The following is a 19840-nucleotide window of genomic DNA, read 5'->3' as shown; positions in this document are numbered from 1 at the left end:
AAAATGAGAGGCTATTATGGCCTTACACGCAAGCCTTAGAACAAATATATATTGCAGAGCGCATTGCTGAAACTGTCTCAACTGAAGAACAGCAGCACGTGAATTACACTGTTGCACCATAACTTTCTCTGTAGCAATTTACAAGGATGTAACAAATAGAGCATATGTCAATGTAACAAATCTTAGTATGCCCATAGTAAACACGTGTGTAAGATGCACTGTGAATAACAATTTTCTCCTACTAATTTTTTAAGTGTGTGTATTTGCTGCACTTTCCTATTTTGTTATTGGCTAATTACTATTATCATCTCACCAATCTCACTGTGTAGAAGTATTCCTTCACAAAAATGCTCTTTATAAAATTTCCATCAAAGAAACACCCAAAATCACATTGCTGCTAAAAAGATTGATATACATGGCATGATATTCCTCCATCACATATCCCGAAAAATGAAAATATAACGAACACTTTTTAAAATATAGTTTTGTTAAACAAAAATTCCAGGAAAAGAAGGAAAAAGATTATAAACTTAGCCAACAGTTAACAACAGTTTCCGGCAATGTTTGATTGTACAGCCTGGTGTCCCCTGTTTGACCCAGACTCAATCTCACAGTAGCTCCTCTGCAATGCAATATTGCCCAGATTGGGCCAGTGAAAAGCTCTTGCATACAGAAACCTAATCATGCCAACTCTTGCTGCTGCTCTCTGCATTACTAAGTAACATGTTTGCAGGGTATTCCCAGGCTGCATAACCATCTTACATGCTGTCAGAGTTGAATCTTGCCATAAGTGGTCCCAGGCCCAACCAAGTACTCATAAAATCACTGAAAGAACTGGTGGACAAACTATTTTAAAGAATGGATCTACTGTACTGTTACATACTGTATCTATTCTCATCATTTGGTTTTGTGGTGCTTATATTTCCTTGCTATGTAATTGCCACATCAAAGCAGATACTTAAAATCACCATTACAGAGAAGAGTAGCAAGGGGATGGCACAATGAGGTTTCTGTACCCATTTCCTTTTCTTCTGTTGCTTAACAGGATGAGGTGGCCCATCTGGGCAAATGTTCTACTGGCGTTGCTCATAGAGAGGAAAAAAAACAGATAAATAATGATTTGAAATATCTCCTTTGATTTGTAAAAAAAAGCATGGAACAAGCCGGATTGACAGATTGGATTTCTTGTGATCTGATTCCAGTAACTTTTTGTTCCATTAAGCTGGAACATATTGAAAATGGGATCAGTCTCCCAGAACGCCCATGTGGAAAATATGGTGTAAAATATAAAGGATATCCTCAGAATTTTTTTTTAAAAATTATCTTTAAAAATTCACTACCAAGACAAAGAAATCCCTATAAAAATTTAAGTCAGCACATTGTGGCAGATCAAAGGTTCTGTTTAAAAGACTGGATGTAAAAGTTCACTTATGTGGAAACCTTATTCAGTTCATGACAAAGAGTGGGCTGCTTTTAAAAGAAAAATCAAGTGCTGAATTCATAGAATTACTGAGGTCTGAAATAGGATCGAGCAAGATCATTGTCTTTAAAGAGGTAGGAAAAACACAATTTCAAGAACACCCAAAATGTAAAATAACACAACTCACATTGAGATGAAGGAAAAATATATTAAAAGTTTCAGCTTTTAAAATCACATTGAGTAATTGAATTAAATATAAATTTGATCATAAATCAGTGATAAGTCTTTAACATTCTCATGTACATTTAATAGGATATTTATAATTTACGTTTTTTTTATATTTAGATTTATATATACAACAGAGATATATCCCTAATGATAAAGATGCTAGGAATATGTTTCTGCTGCAACTTTTTATTGTTAGATTTAAAGAGGCAAGGAAAGAATTGTCATTTATGTGTTGCTTTTCATAGCTTCAGGATATTCCAAACCTCTGTGTAGCTAACAGAGTAGCTTGAAGGACAGTCATGGTTGTGATGTAAAATTTAAAGTTTATTTATTAGTGTCACAAGTAGGCCTACATTAACACTGCAATGAAGTTACTGTGAAAATCCGCTAGGCACCACGCTCCAGCATCTGCTCGGGTGCACTGAGGAAGAACTTTGGCATGGCCAATGCACCTAACCAGGGAAACACAGTGGTTATTTTGCACAAAACAAGATCCCACCAATGACCATGAGCTAAAGGGCCAGTCAATCTGTTTAACGGAGTTAGTTGAGAACCCATTATTGGCCAGCACACCAGATAATCTCTTTGTTCTTTGTCTAATTGTGCCCGAGATGACAGAGGGAGCTTAAAGGCTTCATCTGAAAGATAAAGGGTGAGATTCTCTGGCCCGTGTTTCCTGCTGGTGGGAGTTGGCGCGTTGCTTGCTAGCGTTGTTTGCAATGGGAATTCCTATTGACATTACTTCACGCTTGCGGGAAACTTGCAGATTGGGGTGTGTTGCCGGCAGGACCAGAGCATCCTGCCGACATGGACAGCCAGGGAATTTCAGCAACACCTCCAGAAAGCTGCAGCACGCTCAATACCTCAGTGAAATGTCAGCATTGATTAGATGCTCCACTCTGTGCGGCAGGACTTGTTGCCACAACTTTCTGACTGAGAACCAACAGTGCTGTCACTGAGCCAAGGGCTGTACTGATATATTTATTCCATTTCACGGTAAGCTGTACAGAATCATTTATAATACAATATGGTGATGAGGGGAAGTAATATAATTTAAGGCAGCCTACCAGAATCTACAAAATAAGTTTGATAAAATTTGCACACAAGTGAAACCAAGCCAGATAAAATGTAATATAGATGATGATAAATTATTAAACTCAAGGAGGAAGAAAAGGAAGACACGCCCACATCAGGTGTCAAAATAGCTGTGTGAAGTCAGAGATGATGTGGGTATGCCGGCGTTGGACTGGCGTAAACACAGTAAAAAGTCTGACAACACTAAAACCTGGTGTTGTCAGACTTTTTACTGAAGTCAGAGATCCAGGGGTATTAATAAACTTGATGCTTTTGCCCAATTATGATGGGCAACCGACAAAAAAGGAATGCAGAATACTTGGAGAAAAAAAGCCACATATCACAGCACAAGTTAAAGGAAGTAATGTTTAAACTGCGCAGTGCACTATTCAGACCACATCTTGAATACTGTGTCCAGTTCAAGTCACTGAGGCACAAAGGAAACATTCAAGGAATCATGAGACTGAGTTAATAGAAAAATCAGCTTTGAAGGGATGGAGCTATGCAGAGAAATTAGTTGGAATGGTATAGAAAAGATAAAGTATGACATTATTTTGGGCACCATGCTTTAGGAAGGCTTTGACAAGAGTACAAAAGCAATTAAAATAGGATAGTTCCTGTGATGAGGAATTAGATACATGGACGGACTGAAGAAGCTGTGGCAGTTTTCCTGAGATCAAAAAAGGCCAAGAGAAAATTTAATAGAGATGTTTAAAAATTATTAAAAACTAGGCAGGAATAAATAAGGAGAACTGCTTCTGAAGTCTCGATAGCAAAAGGATACAAATGTACTGGCAAAAGAATCAGAAGCAACATGAAGAAAAGTTTTGTTATGCAAAGAGTGAACGCATTTGGAGTGCATCACCTGATAGGAGGTTGTAGATACAGATTCAGTGGTGGCCTTCAAAAGGGAATTAGATAAATACTTGAGGCAAAACAAATTCAAGGGCATAGGAAAAGAGTGGGGAAGTGATTCTAACTGGTCTGCTCCATGAAAGAGTTGGCACAGACTCGCTGGGTTGATTGGCTTCCTTCTGTCTTGTGCTATTTGATAAATCTACTACTTCAACTTACCTCCGCTTTACAAGAACTTGAACTAACATATGGACAAACATGCAGAATTTAGAACCAATATCAGAACATTTGCCATGCAAAGGGAATTTTCAACATGTAGGGTAGAGGACGTGTGGAGGAACAGAGAGATCTTGGGGTTCATATCCACAGATTTCTGAACGTTGCCACTCAAGAGAATAGAGCAGTGAAGAAGGCTTATACTGTGTTAGCGTTTATTAGCAAGGGGTTTGAGTTTAAGAGCCGTGGGGTTATGCTGCAACTATACAGGACCTTGGTGAGACCACATTTGGAATATTGTGTGCAGTTCTGGTCACCTCACTATAAGAAGGATGTGAAAGCATTGGAGAGATGCAGAGGAGATTTACCAGGATGCTGCCTGGTTTGGAGGGTAGATCTTATGAGGAAAGGTTGAGGGAGCTGGGGCTTTCCTCTTTAAAGCGGAGGAAGTTGAGAGGCGACTTAATAGAGATTTATAAAATGATGAGGAGGATAGATAGGGTGGACGTGCAGAGACTATTTCCTCAGGTGGGTGTAGCTGTTACTAGGGGGCATAACTATAAGGTTCATGGTGGGAGATGCAGGAGGGATGTCCGAGGTAGATTCTTTACTCAGAGTGGTTAGGGTGTGGAATGCACTGCCTACTGTGATAGTGGAGTCGGACAGATTAGGAACTTTCAAGCAGTTATTGGATAGGCACATGGAGCACACCAGAATGATAGGGAGTGGGATAGCTTGATCTTGGGTTTGGACATAGCTTGGAACAACATCAAGGGCCGAAGGGCCTGTTCTGCGCTATGTTCTATCTTCTAATTTCCGGATTGCATAGTTCTGATAAAAGCTTGGAATCCATCAATAAACAACTGGATGCTCTGATAGAGAATGGCTGAGATATGGTTGATCCAACTTTATTCCTCAATTATCTGTATCTTGTAATTGGGTGCATGAGGGGCAACTGGCTTATTTATTTAAATAAGCAGAGAGGTTCAGATTGACCAATTTATGGATGTTCTTGCCAATTCAATTTTTATCTGTGCCACAGGAAATACATTAATATAAATTTGTATTAAGAATTTTGGCTTTGTTGGAAAGTAGTTCTGAGTCAGGAGCATGGTTTTTGATGTTAAGTGTGCTCTCACTGCAGCTGAAGCACAACAGTGGCTCCCCCAGTGCCAATATTACAGTAAATGTAATTAAGCAGCATATCATGAGTGACACAAAGCAACAATCTTATCCACTGTCCTAATATGGAAAAATAGAGGACTTATTATGCATAATGTTCACTTTCCGCTTTACAAGAACTTGAAGGGGGCAGTATGTTGTCTGTAACATCCCACAGGCACCTCTTATTCTCACATTTGACCTACTTCTGCTCCCGTTCCTTATGTGGGCTTTCAACTTTGGTTTACGATGCAAGTATTATTTGCTAGTTGCTTTCCTCCCTCAACATCTCTTCTTTTCCCTTGCCTACTTGTATAAAAAAGGTCATATTTTTCCACAGTCAACAGTGTTAGTAGCCCAGCATCAGGGATGACTTTTGTTCTGCTCAAATATGTGCATGACTGACCAACCTCAGTTGGAATGTCCAATCTTAACATCAGAATGTCTCAAACATTTACTTCTGGTCCCTGCTCAGAACTTCAATTCCTCCCTCAGCTACATCCAAATAAAGCATTACTGCCAAGCACCACCACGAATTGAATCTTTATTTGATCAGGCAAACCATATAAACTGAAATAAGTCAATCCCTTAATCCGTGTTTTTTTTCTTAAATGCAGCCTGTGCCATGACGTTGTCAATGGTTAATGTTCACCTGGTTGCCATGGTGCATTCTGGCCAGCACAGTTGGACAGGAGCAAGGTGAATATTACAACCTCCAACCTGCATTGTTTTCTTTGTGCACACTTAGGATTCATCAATGAAAATCCGCAACATCTGAGGGTCCACTGAAATTTCCAATTGACAGATTCAAATACCACATCGTCCAGCCAAAAGGGGAGGACAATCAACAATAGCTTCACGGTTATAAGTAGATTGTCAATCCCTGATATTTATTATTGAATTCAAATTCCATCATCTACTAGGCGGGATTCAAATCTGGGTTCCCAGAACATTAGCTGAGTTTTTGGATTAAGAGTTTAGTGATAATACCATTTGGCCATCACCTCCCCATATTCTGGCATATGAATAGGTTTCAGGTGTCAACAACTATTTTAAACTGTGACCTACATTATGTGCAAGGATTAGGGAGGCAGAAGTTACATTTTGGCCTCAACTAAAATGGGGCAGTTTTAAAGAAAAAAAAGACAAAGAATATAATTCTGGGATATATTCAGAAAGGAGAACAGTAAGCTTTTTTTCTGATTATATTTTCAACAGCTCGTGGGCTGGGAATGATTCATTCCATTAATTATAATCATGTATTAATATAAATTGAATTTCCTTCAGTTAGATTCATGGCAGGTTTGATCAACCTCCAATCATATTGTATAATTATTTTCTAATGTCCTCTGCCTTCAATGAGCTATGACATGAAACAAATACGAATAACGCACCCTATTGTGACTAGAAGTTCATTTTTGGGAATGTACTTTTGTCAGCTGGCTATCCGTATATATAGCTAGAAATGTACCAGGCCTGGCCAATGCATGTAGGGCAGCACATCTGGCTGAACCCATGTGAATCTCAAACTGAAGCTAAGTGTTGTCCAGCACTGGATCAGATAAGACAATTGCCCTTTTGTTTGCGTACACAAGACGATAGTTAAATGCTGTTTTGAAATCATATCTCAACAACAAACTCTTTGCCAATTTTGTTTTTTTTTAGACAAGGTTTCCAGTAATTTCCTTAAGTCTAATCCAATGAAATCATTGTATAGTAATGAAGTGCTGGATTGTATTCCTGAAATGATGGCTCGAAAACTAATCCTTTCAATCCTTTACACTATGCTTCAAAAAAGTTAAAAAGGATCCTTCTGCACTTCAAGAGTCACTGACTTAATAGTAACAAAATAAAATCACATTAGCAAAAGATAAACGCAAAACTATTTTCAAAGCAAATATTATTTTTCAATGCACAGTATAAAAATCCAAGTTCAAACTTAGATTAATATTTTATACTTCTAAGAAATGAGGAAGATCCTCTGTAATAAAAGTGAAATATTGTGGATGCTAGAGATCTTGAATATCTAAACAGAAACTGCTGGAAAAACTGGAATTCTCTGACCTGCCCATGGCTGGGATTCTCCAGTCCTGCTGCAGTGAATGAAGATTTGGCTGAGTGCCAAATTCTCCGTTCACACTGGCCGTGCATATACAAGATCAGATAATTCCAGCCAGCAGGTCTGGCAGCATCTGTGGAGAGAGAAACAAACATTTCAAATCCAATACAGTTCCTCTTTGGAACTCGGTTAACTCTGTTTCTCTCTCTCCACAGATGTTACCAGACCTGCTGAGACTTTCCAAATCCTCTATGTAATAGCTGTAATAAAATTAGAGATTCATTGATCAAGATACATATGCAATTTTGCTACACTTGGTTGTATGGATGGCACAGTGGTTAGCACTGCTGCCTCAAAGCACCAGGGACCCAGGCTCGATTCCCGGCTTGGGTCACTGTCTGTGCGGAGTTCACACTTTCTCCCTATATCTGCGTGGGTTTCCTCCGGGTGCTCTGGTTTCCTCCCACAGTCTGAAAGACATGCTGGTTTGGTACATTGACCTGAACAGGTGTTAAGAACAAAGAACAACCCAGCACAGGAAACAGGCCCTTCGGCCCAACAATCCCGCACAGCTGCATCCTCCTACACCTACCCTGCCCTGCATGTCTGCGAGTGGAACCCCTAACTTAGCCAGATTCAGGGGAGAATAGTGTCAATTTGGTAAACCAATCAGCTTAAGAGCACATCTTTGGGGTGTGGGAGGAAACCGGAGCGCCCAGAGGAAACCCATGCAACCACAGGGAGAATGCGCAAACTCCCACAGACACAGGCCCAAATCCGTGTATCTGCACAGCTAGCAGTGCTAGTTACTGAGCTGTTGCGGCGCCCGTCTACCGGTCCATGATCAAGCACACACACCGACACGAAGTACTAGGCCACTCCCAGAACCTCCAAGAGCAGCCCACGCACGACCCACCGTGTGCATGCCCCTTGTTTGACAACAAGGTGGACCTCCACCTGCGGAATAAAAAGACAAAAACATTAACATATAAGTCTGCATTTCCGGTGTCTCCCCAGGCTCTGACCCTATTTAATACCCCCTACTATAACCCTCCATCCTTGTTTCGCTCATGTGTCTATCTAAGTAAACCTTAAACAAGTCCAACGTTCCTGCCTCCACCACCCTACTCGGTAGCGCGTTCCTTACCCCCACGACCCTCTGCGTGAAGAACCTTCCTCTCACATCCAAATTATACTTCTCCCCCCTCACCCTTAGATCATGACGTCTCGTAATTGTACCCAGTCTAGGGAGCAGCCTCTCACTATTGACTCTATCAATTCCCTTCAGTATCTTATATACCTCTATCATGTCTCCCCTCAATCTCCGTCTTTCCAAGGAGAAAAGTCCCAGTTTCTCCAACCTTTCCTTGTAACTCAGTCCTTCCATGCCAGGCAACATCCTGGTAAACCTCCTCTGCACCCTGTCCAGAGTCTCCACGTCCTTCCGGTAGTAAGGTGACCAGAACTGGACGCAGTACTCCAAATGCGGTCTAACCAACGTTCTGTACAGCTGAAGCATTAGATGGCAGCTCCTATACTCTATACCCCTTCCTATAAAGGCTAACATTCCATAAGCTTTCCTCACAACCTTCTCCACTTGTGTCGCAACCTTCATAGACTTGTGAACCTGCACTCCCAGGTCCCTCTGTATTTCTATACTCCTAATCGGTCTACCTTTTATCACGTAGCTCCTCTCTGCATTATTCCTTCCAAAATGCATCACCTCGCATTTGTCAGGATTAAATTCCAACTGCCACCTATCTGCCCAATGTACCAACCTATCTATATCCTGCTGTATCACCTGACATTCCACCTCAGTATCCGCCAACCCTGCCATCTTGGTGTCATCCGCAAACTTGCTGATCACACCACGTACGCTCTCTTCCAAGTCGTTTATGTATACTACAAAGAGGAGAGGTCCCAGTACTGAGCCCTGCGGCACACCACTGGCCTCCAGCCCGAAAAGGTCCCCTCAACAACTACCCTCTGTCTCCTATTGCCCAGCCAGTTCTCAATCCACCTAGCTACTTGTCCTTGTATCCCATGCGCCTTAACCTTTTCTACCAGCCTACCATGAGGGACTTTGTCAAACGCCTTACTGAAATCCATATAGATGACATCAACGGCTCTCCCATCGTCAACCGTTTTTGTCACCTCCTCAAAGAATTCTACCAGATTTGTAAGGCAAGACCTCCCTCTAACAAAGCCATGTTGCGTATCCCTAATCAGATCGCAACGCTCCAAATGCTCATACATCCTACCCCTAAGTATTTTTTCCATTAATTTCCCTACCACCGATGTCAAACTCACCGGTCTATAATTTCCAGGGTTATCCCTACTACCTTTTTTAAACAGCGGTACCACATTTGCTACCCTCCAGTCTTCTGGGACCTCACCTGTGTCCAAAGAAGAGACAAAGATTTGCGCCAGAGGCCCAGCAATTTCATCTTTCACCTCCCTAAGCAGCCTGGGATAAATACCATCAGGCCCCGGAGCTTTATCTGTCCTTACGCTACCTAAAAGCCCTAGCACTTCCTCCCTCGTAATAGATATTTCCTGCCACTGATCCACAGCTCCCTCCAAGTCACTGCACGACACCCAACCCCTCTCCTTCGTGAATACCGACGCAAAGTATTCATTCAGGATCTCCCCCATTCCCTCCGACTCAATACATAACTCCCCACTTTTGTCCCTAAGAGGACCAATTTTCCCTCTAACTACTCTCTTGCTCCTAATATAGGAATAAAATGCCTTTGGATTTTCCTTAATCCTATCAGCCAAAGCCATTTCATGCCCTCTCTTCGTCCTTCTAACTCCCCTTTTTAGCTCCCTCCTACTCTCTCTATATTCCTCCAGCGCACTCTCCGTACCCAGTTTTTTTGACCTAACATACGCCTCCCTCTTCTTCCTTACCAAGTCTTCGATACCCCCTGTAATCCACGGCTCTCTAATCCTGCCTTTCCCATCCTTCCGCTTAACCGGAACATGCCTTTCCTGCAACATTTTCAGTTTGCCCTTAAAAGCCTCACACTTGCCAACTGTGGACTTGCCAGCTAACAGTCCCTCCCAATCAGTGTCCTTCAGCTCCCTCCTAATCCGGCTGTAGCGCGCCTTTCCCCAGTTCAGCACCCTCCCATTTGGCCGGCACTCATCCCTTTCCATTTTTATCCTAAAGTAGACGGACTTGTGGTCACTGTTAGCCACATGTTCGCCTACCTCAACCTCAACCACCTGCCCCGGCTCATTACCCAACACTAAATCCAGTATAGCCCCTTCCCTAGTTGGGCTAGTTATATACTGCTCTAGGGACCCTTCCAAAACACATTTTACAAACTCATCTCCCTCCGTACCCCCAGCTCTAGGCCCCCTCCAATCCACTCCAGGAAGATTAAAGTCACCCACTACAACCACCCTATTCTTCCTGCACCTATCCAAAATGCCCCTGCAAATGCCTTCCTCCACTGACCTCGGGCTGTTGGGTGGCCTATAGTATACCCCTGGCATCGTAATCTCTCCCTTTTTATTCCTCAACTCCACCCACAGCGACTCAATCCCTAACTCCTCCATATTGTCCTCCCTCTGCACTACTGTGATGTTTTCCTTTACTAACAGTGCCACCCCTCCACCTCTCTTCAACCCTCCTCTGTCACACCTGAAACACTTATACCCAGAAACATTCAGCTGCCAGTCCTGCCCTTCACGTAACCACGCCTCTGTTACAGCCACCACATCTAACTTCCTCACAAACATCAAGGCCCTAAGCTCATCTGTTTTTCCTGTCACACTCCTCGCATTGAAACAGACACAGTTCAACCCACCAGTGTCCCTTGGAACCTCCTTCTCCCTGATAATTTTCCTTTCACCCAACTCTCTCCCAGCCACATCCCCACCCCCCCTCCCTATTAGTTTAAACCATTCCTAAACACACCAGCTAACCTCCCTGCTAAGACACTAGTTCCCCTCCCATTCAAATTCTCTCCACCCCTCCTGTACAGTTGCCCTTCTCTCATAAATACCTCCCAGTGGTCTACAAAAGTGTTGGAGTATGGCGACTAGGGGAATTTCACAGTAACTTCTTTGCAGCTTTAATGTCAGCCTTAATAACTAATAAATAAACTTTAACTTTAAATTTTAGAAGGAAGTCGTATGTCCCATCAACAGTCTATAATGTCTTACCCTCACATGCTACTGTGCTCCATTGCTACTCTTAGGAAATTCTAGTAGCTGCATTTTACAAATCATTTGCACGTGCTTCAGTCTTTAAAAATACTTGATTAAATCAATACCGAAAGCAATTAATACTGTAATCTTTTACTGACAGTCTTAATCTGTGTATATAAAAAAGTGAAATAAGTTGAATAAGGAAGAGAAAATTTAGTAACTTGGTTCAGCTATACTTGTAACCATCAGGAATTCAGATGCCAGATCTTAAAATGTACTTTCTGAAGTAGGGACACACAAGCATAAAGGCCATTCTGTAGCAAACAGCAAAGTAGATCCATTTGTCATCCTTACATTCTGGCATCTTCATAATTACAGATATGATTGACTGTTAAGTGCTCTCCAAAATAGCCTAACAAGTCACTCAGTTGTACTCAGGAAGGTGGCTCTCCACCACCTTCTCAAGGGCAATTAGAGATGGGCAATAAATAGTGGCCATGCAAGCCACACGCTTATCCCATGAATAAAAGTAAACTCCTTTAAGGATGTAATTAAGACACGAGGGAGGAGCACACAGCAGGGAGCTTTATTGTAGGCTGATTCAAAGTAGTTCTGACCTGCATATGTTTGATACTGAAAATGGACATTCATGAAAATGGAACCAGCGCAATGCCAGACTCTAGTTATATTTCTGACTGACTTTTTCTTCAACAAATATTTCAACTAGAATCAATTTTGTGACCAAAATAATAATTTACCAGCTGTCAACATTAGTGCTCATGAGCACAGTGGCAGTTTGCAAATGGAATTTAATGTTGGCAAGTGTGAGGTGGTCCACTTTGGTAGGAAGAATGGTAGGAAGGACTATTACTTACGTGGCGAAAAACTGCAGCAGGCGACGGTGCAGAGGGACCTCGGGGTCCTTGTGCATGAGTCGCAAAAACCCAGCTTGCAGGTGCAGCAGGTGGTCAGGAAGGCGAATGGGATGCTGGCCTTCATAGCGAGGGGGATTGAATATAAAAGTAGGGAGGTCTTGCTGCAGCTGTATAGGGCATTGGTGAGGCCGCAGCTGGAGTACTGTGTGCAGTTTTGGGCGCCGCACCTGCGCAAGGATATTTTGGCCCTGGAGGGAGTGCAGAGGAGGTTTACTAGGCTGATACCGGAGTTGAGGGGATTGAGCTATGAGGAGAGGCTGAATAAACTAGGCTTGTACTCGTTAGAGTTTAGAAGAATGAGGGGAGATCTCATTGAGACGTATAAGATGATGAATGGGATGGATAGGATAGAGGTGGAGAGACTCTTCCCGCTCAAAAAAGACAGTAGGACTAGGGGGCACAGCCTCAAGATAAAGGGGAGGCGGTTTAGAACGGAGTTGAGGAGGAACTTCTTCACTCAAAGGGTGGTGAATCTCTGGAATTCTCTGCCCGTTGAAGTGGTGGAGGCTGCCTCGCTAAATATTTTTAAGAAGCGGGTTGATGGGTTTTTGATAAGAGAAGGGATTAAGGGTTATGGGGAGAGGGCGGGAAAGTGGAACTGAGCCACGACAGATCAGCCATGATCTTATTGAATGGCGGGGCAGGCTCGAAGGGCTAGATGGCCTACTCCTGCTCCTATTTCTTATGTTCTTATGTACTTCATTGCAAATTAAATATTTAGATTGGATAATAGGTAATTAGCCATAGTTCAAAAAGGATCATCAACTTCACTCCCCATTAGAGACAGCTAATAGATTGTCTACAACTTGAAGGACACCAACTCTAGGAGTATGGGGCCAGGCGTGAAGTAAAGCTTTTATAAACTACCACAGCTGCTATGGGGATTAAACCCACTCATGTCATTCTGCATCAACCTCTATCCAACAGAGCTAACTCACTCCCACATTACTTAAATTAACAGTGATTTCATAAACTATCTTCGGGAAAAAAATATGATATATATAATGCAAAAAAAAGTCAGAAACAATAACTGCCAACTTCCTTAGGAAACAAATTAACTGAGTAACTAAGGTCGTATCAAGACCTATATGAAATTTTAAACCGGAAATTGGCCAAATGCAATTTCCAGTGAATTACTGTGACTGCATAGCAGCGTTTGATCCACTGTCACATTAAGGAAGCCAGTTAATTTGTTTTACATCTCCCAGCAACATGATTTTTCACCTCAAACAAACTAAATTACTCTCCTTCCTGAGTAGCACATCATTAGGTTGTGTGGAGGTGGGGAGAAATCATGCACATGCTGATAAAATCTATGCTCATTTTGCACCAGGAAGGAAGTTTATGCACGGCACAGAATTTCTGCTGGTCTGGGCTATCCATTTTATATTTAACTAGACTGAAAATCTAATGAGGAGAGGGGCTAAAAGAACCAGTGAAACAAAAGCCGGGGGGCGGTGCAGCTGACCACATGAAGAAATGTTAAATTTATCAACCAGAATCTTGCACATACAATGCTGAATGCTGATGTAAGAACATAAGAAATAGGAGCAGGAGTAGGCCATCTAGCCCTTCAAGCCTGCCCCGCCATTCAATAAGATCATGGCTGATCTGAAGTGGCTCAGTTCCACTTTCCTGCTTTCTCCCCATAACCCTTAATTCCCTTGCCTACCAAAAACCTATCCACCCATATCTTAAATATATTTAGCGAGGTAACCTCCACCACTTCAACAGGCAGAGAGTTCCAGAGATTCACCACCCTTTGAGTGAAGAAGTTCCTCCTTAACTCCGTTCTAAACTGCTCCCCCCTTATCTTGAGGCTGTGCCCTCTAGTCCTGCTGTGCTTTCTGAGTGGGAAGAATCTCTCTACCTCTACCTTATCCATCCCCTTCATTATCTTATACGTCTCTATAAGATCCCCCCTCATCCTTCTAAACTCCAACGAGTACAGCCTCTCTTCATAGTCCAACCCCCTCATCTCCGGTATCAGCCTAGTGAACCTCCTCTGCACTCCCTCCTGGGCCAAAATATCCTTGCGCAACTGCGGCGACCAAAACTTCACACAGTACTCCAGCTGCGGCCTCACCAGTGCCTTGTACAGTTGCAGCAAGACCTCCCTGCATTTATATTCTATCCCCCTCGCTATAAAAGCCAGCATCCCATTCGCCGCTGCCTTGTTCAACCTCAAAGTATATAGTTGCATTATGTGCAAAACAATCCATGCAAAATGTGGTCAACTTTGTGCTCATTAAAAAATGTTTTTTTTTAAATTAAGTTTATTTATTAATCACAAGTAGGCTTACATTTAAACTGCAATTATGTTACAGTGAAAATCTCCCAGTCACCACATTCCAGCACCTGTCCTGGTACACTGAGGGAGAATTTAGCATGGCCAGCATGTCTTTCGGACTGTGGGAGGAAATCGGAGAACCGAGTAAACCCACACAGATGGGGGAACATGCAGACTCTGCACAGGCAGTGACCCAAGCTGGGCATCACAGCCAGATTCCTGGCAGTGTGAGGCAGTGTACTAACCACTGTGCCACCACGCCACCCATACAATTTGCCTACAAATTTAGATTGCCATGGAAAATTTGGATTAAATTTTATGGGTTGCTATGGTTCCTGCTGTCCTGGCTAAAGTTAAGATGGGAAGTCTGCCCGAAGGCTATCCCACAACAATTTAATGCCAGGAATGGGGTTAATTGCTTTAACACTTCTGCCCTCTTTTTGGGAAGAAGTCCTGCCGTGAGAGATGCTGGCCATTCTGATTGGCTGGCAGCAAGACAGCTTCGCAGCAGAAGCACTGGCAACAACTGGTCCTTTGAGCAATCCTGTCAAACACAGAATCCCAGGTCTACTGTTCGTAGTCTCGAAGAGGAAGGAATGATCTTTGGGAAGGAGGTGCTGCCAGAGGGCTCAGTGGGCCTACAAAAGGAGGTCCTCCCATTTGCCCAACACAAGCAGTGCTCAGTTATATCTGCCGGGCTTCCCAGTGAGTGTGTGGGCAACTCCAAACTGTGGTGAAAACTGGAGCTGGCCGGATAAAGTCTTTAAGTGGCCATTAATTGGCCCACAAGTCAGGGAACAGCCTGACACCACCCCATCCTCTGTCCAATTTCAGGCACAGGCAGGTAGGTGGAGAGAAAACTACCCATTGGATTTCACGTCATTCAAACCAGTTATAAAACCCAGCCCATTTGTTTGGACAAGTACATTTTAGGTAACTGTGAAATAAAACTTCAGTGGCTAACAGTATTACACTGATGAAACCTTAAGGAATGGTTCAAGTTTCCACATATACAGCTGTTGGCTTTTTCCTTGGATTTCTTTGACTGGGACCAGCTGAGTTGTTCTTGCAGTGAACCCACAAACATCACATGCCAAATGGCCTCCTTCTGTGCCATAACGATTCTACGATTCGCTGACAAATTTTACAGTTGTGCATTCAAAAAAATTCTGGTCAGTGGATGAGATAATTGCAATACTTACTGCAGACAAGAAGTTCAATGTGGAGATATGGGAGGTGATACATTTTGTTAGGAAGAACATGGAATGACAGTATAGGGTAAGGGGTATTACTTTAAATGGGGTGCACCTGGGTGTAGATGTGTATAAGTCATTAAAGATGGCAGGACAGGTTGAGAGAGCATTTAATAAAGCATATGGTATCCTAGACTTTATCAATAGGGACAATGAATACAAAATGTGAAAGAATTGGAGAGAGATTGGAGATTTATGATAATCATAGAATACCTACAATGCAGAAGGAGGCAATTCGGTCCATTAAGCCTGAACCAACAACAATCCCAACGAGGCCCTATCCCCATATTTATCCTACTAATCCCCTGACCCTAAGGAACAATTTAGCTTGGCCAATCCACCTTACCCGCATACCTTTGGACTGTGGGAGAAACCAGAGCACCCGCACGAAACCCACACAGACATGGAGAGAATATGCAAACTCCACACGAATAGTCACCTGAGGACAGAATTGAACCCAGGTCCCTGGCACAGTGAGGCAGCTGTGCCACCGTGCGGCCTTTTTCTTCGAGAAGAGAAGGCTGAGAAATTTGGCAGAGTTATTCAAAATTGTGTGACCTGGTCAGAGTTGATAAGGAGAAACTGAACCAGAGAGCATTTAAAGTAACTGACAAAAGAAGCAAAAACAAGATGAAAAAAGACTTTTTCACACAGTAAATGGTTAGGGTCTGTAATGTCCGGGAGAGTGGTGGGAGCAGCTTCAATCAAGGCATTCACGGGAGAATTTGAAAATAAAGAATGTGCAGGGTTAAGGCAAAAAGGCACGGGAGTGACACTGAATCCTCATTCAGAGACTCGGTGCAGATGTGATGGGCCCAACAGCCTCCTTCTATATTGTAATAATTTTGTGAATGTGTGACAAATTGGCATGATGTTAGTTTGTCAATAGAACTGGCAGCGTTCTTGAGAAATCTGTAGGCTGGACCGTCTTGTTTTCCCAACCTAACACTCAAATCTGCAGAAAACCACAAATATGTTCGCAGACTGATTCCAACCAGTTCAGGTTTTCTTAAAGAAAATGTCAAAAACATTTTTGAAATAAATGCATTCAAGTATTTCCTGATTTGTAATTACCATTAAACAAAACAAGTTGTGGAGGTATATATTTTAACAATGCAGCTTGTTGTTCTCCAGCATTATGGCATTAGGGGCAGCACAGTGGTTAGCATCGCTGCCTCACAGTGCCAAGGACCTGGGTTGAATTCCTGGCTTGGGGCACTGTCTGTGCGGAGTCTGCACATTCTCCCCACATCTGCATGGGTTTCCTCCAGGTGGTCTGTTTTCTTCCCATAGTCCAAAAGGTGTGGAGGTTAGATGCACTGGCCATGTTAAATTCTCCCTCAGTGTACCTGAACAGGCGCTGGAGTGTGGAGATTCAGGGATTTTCACAGAAACTTCATTGCAGTGTTAATGTAAGCCTACTTGTGAAACTAATGAATAAACTTTAAAACTTTATACTTTTCCATTGTTGGCTTACCTTGTGACTTGGGTTCTTGTATTGAAATCAACTGACCGCATTGACTGCAATACTTCAACACAGCCCATGTACTGAAACAAGAAAGATGAAAATCATCAAATGCTGATTTTGACATGACAGCACACAATTTGTTTAACTGTTCTTAAATGTGCAAAAGATATTTCAACATTTTTCCAACGATGTGGAGGTCAGATAGATTCGCCAATACTAAATTGCCCTTAGTGTCCCGAGATGTGTGGGTTGGGGGGTTTAGCAGGGTTACAGGGAGAAGTTGGGGAGGGTTCATGGGTGAGATAATCTGTTAGAGAGTCATTCCAGACTCAGTGGGCCGTATGGCACTGTAGGGATTCTATGATATGATTAGATGAATAGTAACCATGCAAATAAAATTTGATGCTTATTCAATATACACATATATTAGAGTTAGACAATAGAGCAAGTTGATGTAACAGTGACAGACTGGGGACTTCTAACCAGTTCCTGGAGCTCTCTGAGCAGACCAAAGTTGATGTCTCTCATGAAGGGAGAAGACAAATTGAAAGCAATAGAATTCATTTACGAGATGTGAACCCTTTACAGGTAGTTAAAATGCAGCATGTGTAAAATTTAGGAGCAGGTTGGTGGCTGCCCTTTTGAATGGAGGGAAATATGCACTAAAGGGAGCCTAATGCAGGTAACAGTGCATCAACAATCTTTTCTCCCCATCCCCAAGGACAATCCCATAATAGAATAAATTGCCAAAGGAAATAATCAGAGCCCATTTGAAATCTTCAAAACCCATCCTATTATTATTACTAATAATTGTTCATCATTAGGACTACCATTTCAGAGGTTTTATCACTACCCTTTTAAATATTGGCAGAATAGAAAGATTAGAACCATTGAAGAAGTGTAGATGGAGGCCATTTGGCCCGTTGAGTCTGCACCAACTCTTCAAAAGAGCAGAATAAGAACATAAGAACATAAGAAATAGGAGCAGGAGTAGGCCATCTAGCCCTTCGAGCCTGCCCCGCCATTCAGTAAGATCATGGCTGATCTGTCGTGTCTCAGTTTCACATTCCCGCCCTCTCCCCATAGCCCTTAATCCCCTCGCTTATCAAAAACCCATCAACGCGCGTCTTAAAAATATTTAGCGAGGCAGCCTCCACCACCTCAACGGGCAGAGAATTCCAGAGATTCACCACCCTTTGAGTGAAGAAGTTCCTCCTCAACTGCGTTCTAAACCGCCCCCCCCCTTTATCTTGAGGCTGTGCCCCCTAGTCCTACTGTCCTTTCTGAGCGGGAAGAGTCTCTCCACCTCTATCCTATCCATCCCATTCATCATCTTATATGTCTCAATGAGATCTCCCCTCATTCCTCTAAACTCTAACGAGTACAAGCCTAGTTTATTCAGCCTCTCCTCGTAGCTCAACCCCCTCAACTCCGGTATCAGCCTAGTAAACCTCCTCTGCACCCTCCAAGGCCAAAATATCCTTGCGTAAGTACGGCGACCAAAACTGCACACAGTACTCCAGCTGCGGCCTCACCAATGCCCTATACAGCCGCAGCAAGACCTCCCTACTTTTATGTTCAATCCCCCTCGCTATGAAGGCCAGCATCCCATTCGCCTTCCTGACCACCTGCTGCACCTGCAGGCTGGGTTTTTGCAACTCATGCAAAAGGACCCCGAGGTCCCTCTGCACAGTCGCCTGCTGCACCTTACCCATCCTCCCCCAACAGCACAGAGACTTATGGTAAAGCTTCAGTGTAATAAATTTGATAAGCAATAGTCTGAAAGATTGAAGTATTTACCTCTCATGAAGTCAATACATTAGGCCAGGTGAAATTCAAGCAATCACCCTCTTTCATAATGTTGGAAATTCAATAATTTTAGGAAGAACAAATTAATATTGAAAAGACAAAGGGTACAAGTGGCACAAGAGGGAGGAGGCATCAGGCCTGCTGTGCTTGGGCTTTCTGAGAATGGATGCAGCCTAGTTAGCAGCCACCACTGAAAAGGTGGCAACATATTTATCTATTTATTTTGAAAGGTTGGTACGAAGGTGGGAGCTTTCGGGATACTCCTCCTGGCTCCATGTGGATAGCTAACAATCCAAGATCAGCTGCCCATTGTCACCATCCTATCTTTGGAATTGCCCAAGGGACAGTTTGGGTGAGGCAAGAGGACCAGAATTTCTCTGCTTCAAGCAGGCGAGCTGCATTTGGAGGTGTAACCAATCTATTGAAAGGAAACAGTGACTCAATTCGGGCTAGCCTTTGTTCTCCTGGTTGGGGCACACTCAGGATCTGAAAACAGGCCAGAACCAATTTCTCAGCCAAAGTTTGCTAGGTCAACTAGGTTTGCTAGCTGTATGGGGAGGAGGGGTGTGTGTGTGTGTTGGGGGTGGGGTATACCTGGCAACCATAACATGCTGCATGTGGACTGAATAGCCTGATAGTAGAACTTCTGCCCCTCACTGGTGAAGACATTGTACCCTTGTAAGCTGCCAGCAACAGCAAGGACACACTAGTGGGTGCAGCCAGGACTGCAAGTAGGCCCAAAAGGGTGGATCCCAGAGCCAGGAAAGTCTGGGGTCTTGGGCGGATAGGGGTGTTTGAGCAGTTCAGGGAAAGGGGTAGGGATAGTGTGTTTTATAGGGACCATTAGGGAGAAAGGCGTGAGGGTACTATCATCGAAGGGCTGTCCCCAATGTGCAAAGCACACTCTTCAA

At 43.1% G+C, this 19840-nt stretch overlaps 1 protein-coding gene across 1 annotated transcript in view; it reads right to left on the bottom strand.

Moving 5' to 3' along the window:
• Positions 1-19840, bottom strand: part of LOC145359444 (SHC-transforming protein 1-like) — an 85398-nt gene that overhangs the window by 45548 nt on the left and 20010 nt on the right. The window contains exon 2 of the mRNA XM_080213992.1: positions 17130-17200. Within this exon, the coding sequence (XP_080070118.1) occupies positions 17130-17200 (71 nt within the window). The remainder of the gene's footprint in view (positions 1-17129; positions 17201-19840) is intronic.

The sequence above is a fragment of the Carcharhinus amblyrhynchos genome, chromosome 28 (assembly GCF_965287045.1).
Source record: "Carcharhinus amblyrhynchos chromosome 28, sCarAmb.v2.hapA, whole genome shotgun sequence".
NCBI classification, from domain to species: domain Eukaryota; kingdom Metazoa; phylum Chordata; class Chondrichthyes; order Carcharhiniformes; family Carcharhinidae; genus Carcharhinus; species Carcharhinus amblyrhynchos.
This window is presented reverse-complemented; position numbering and strand designations above follow the sequence as displayed.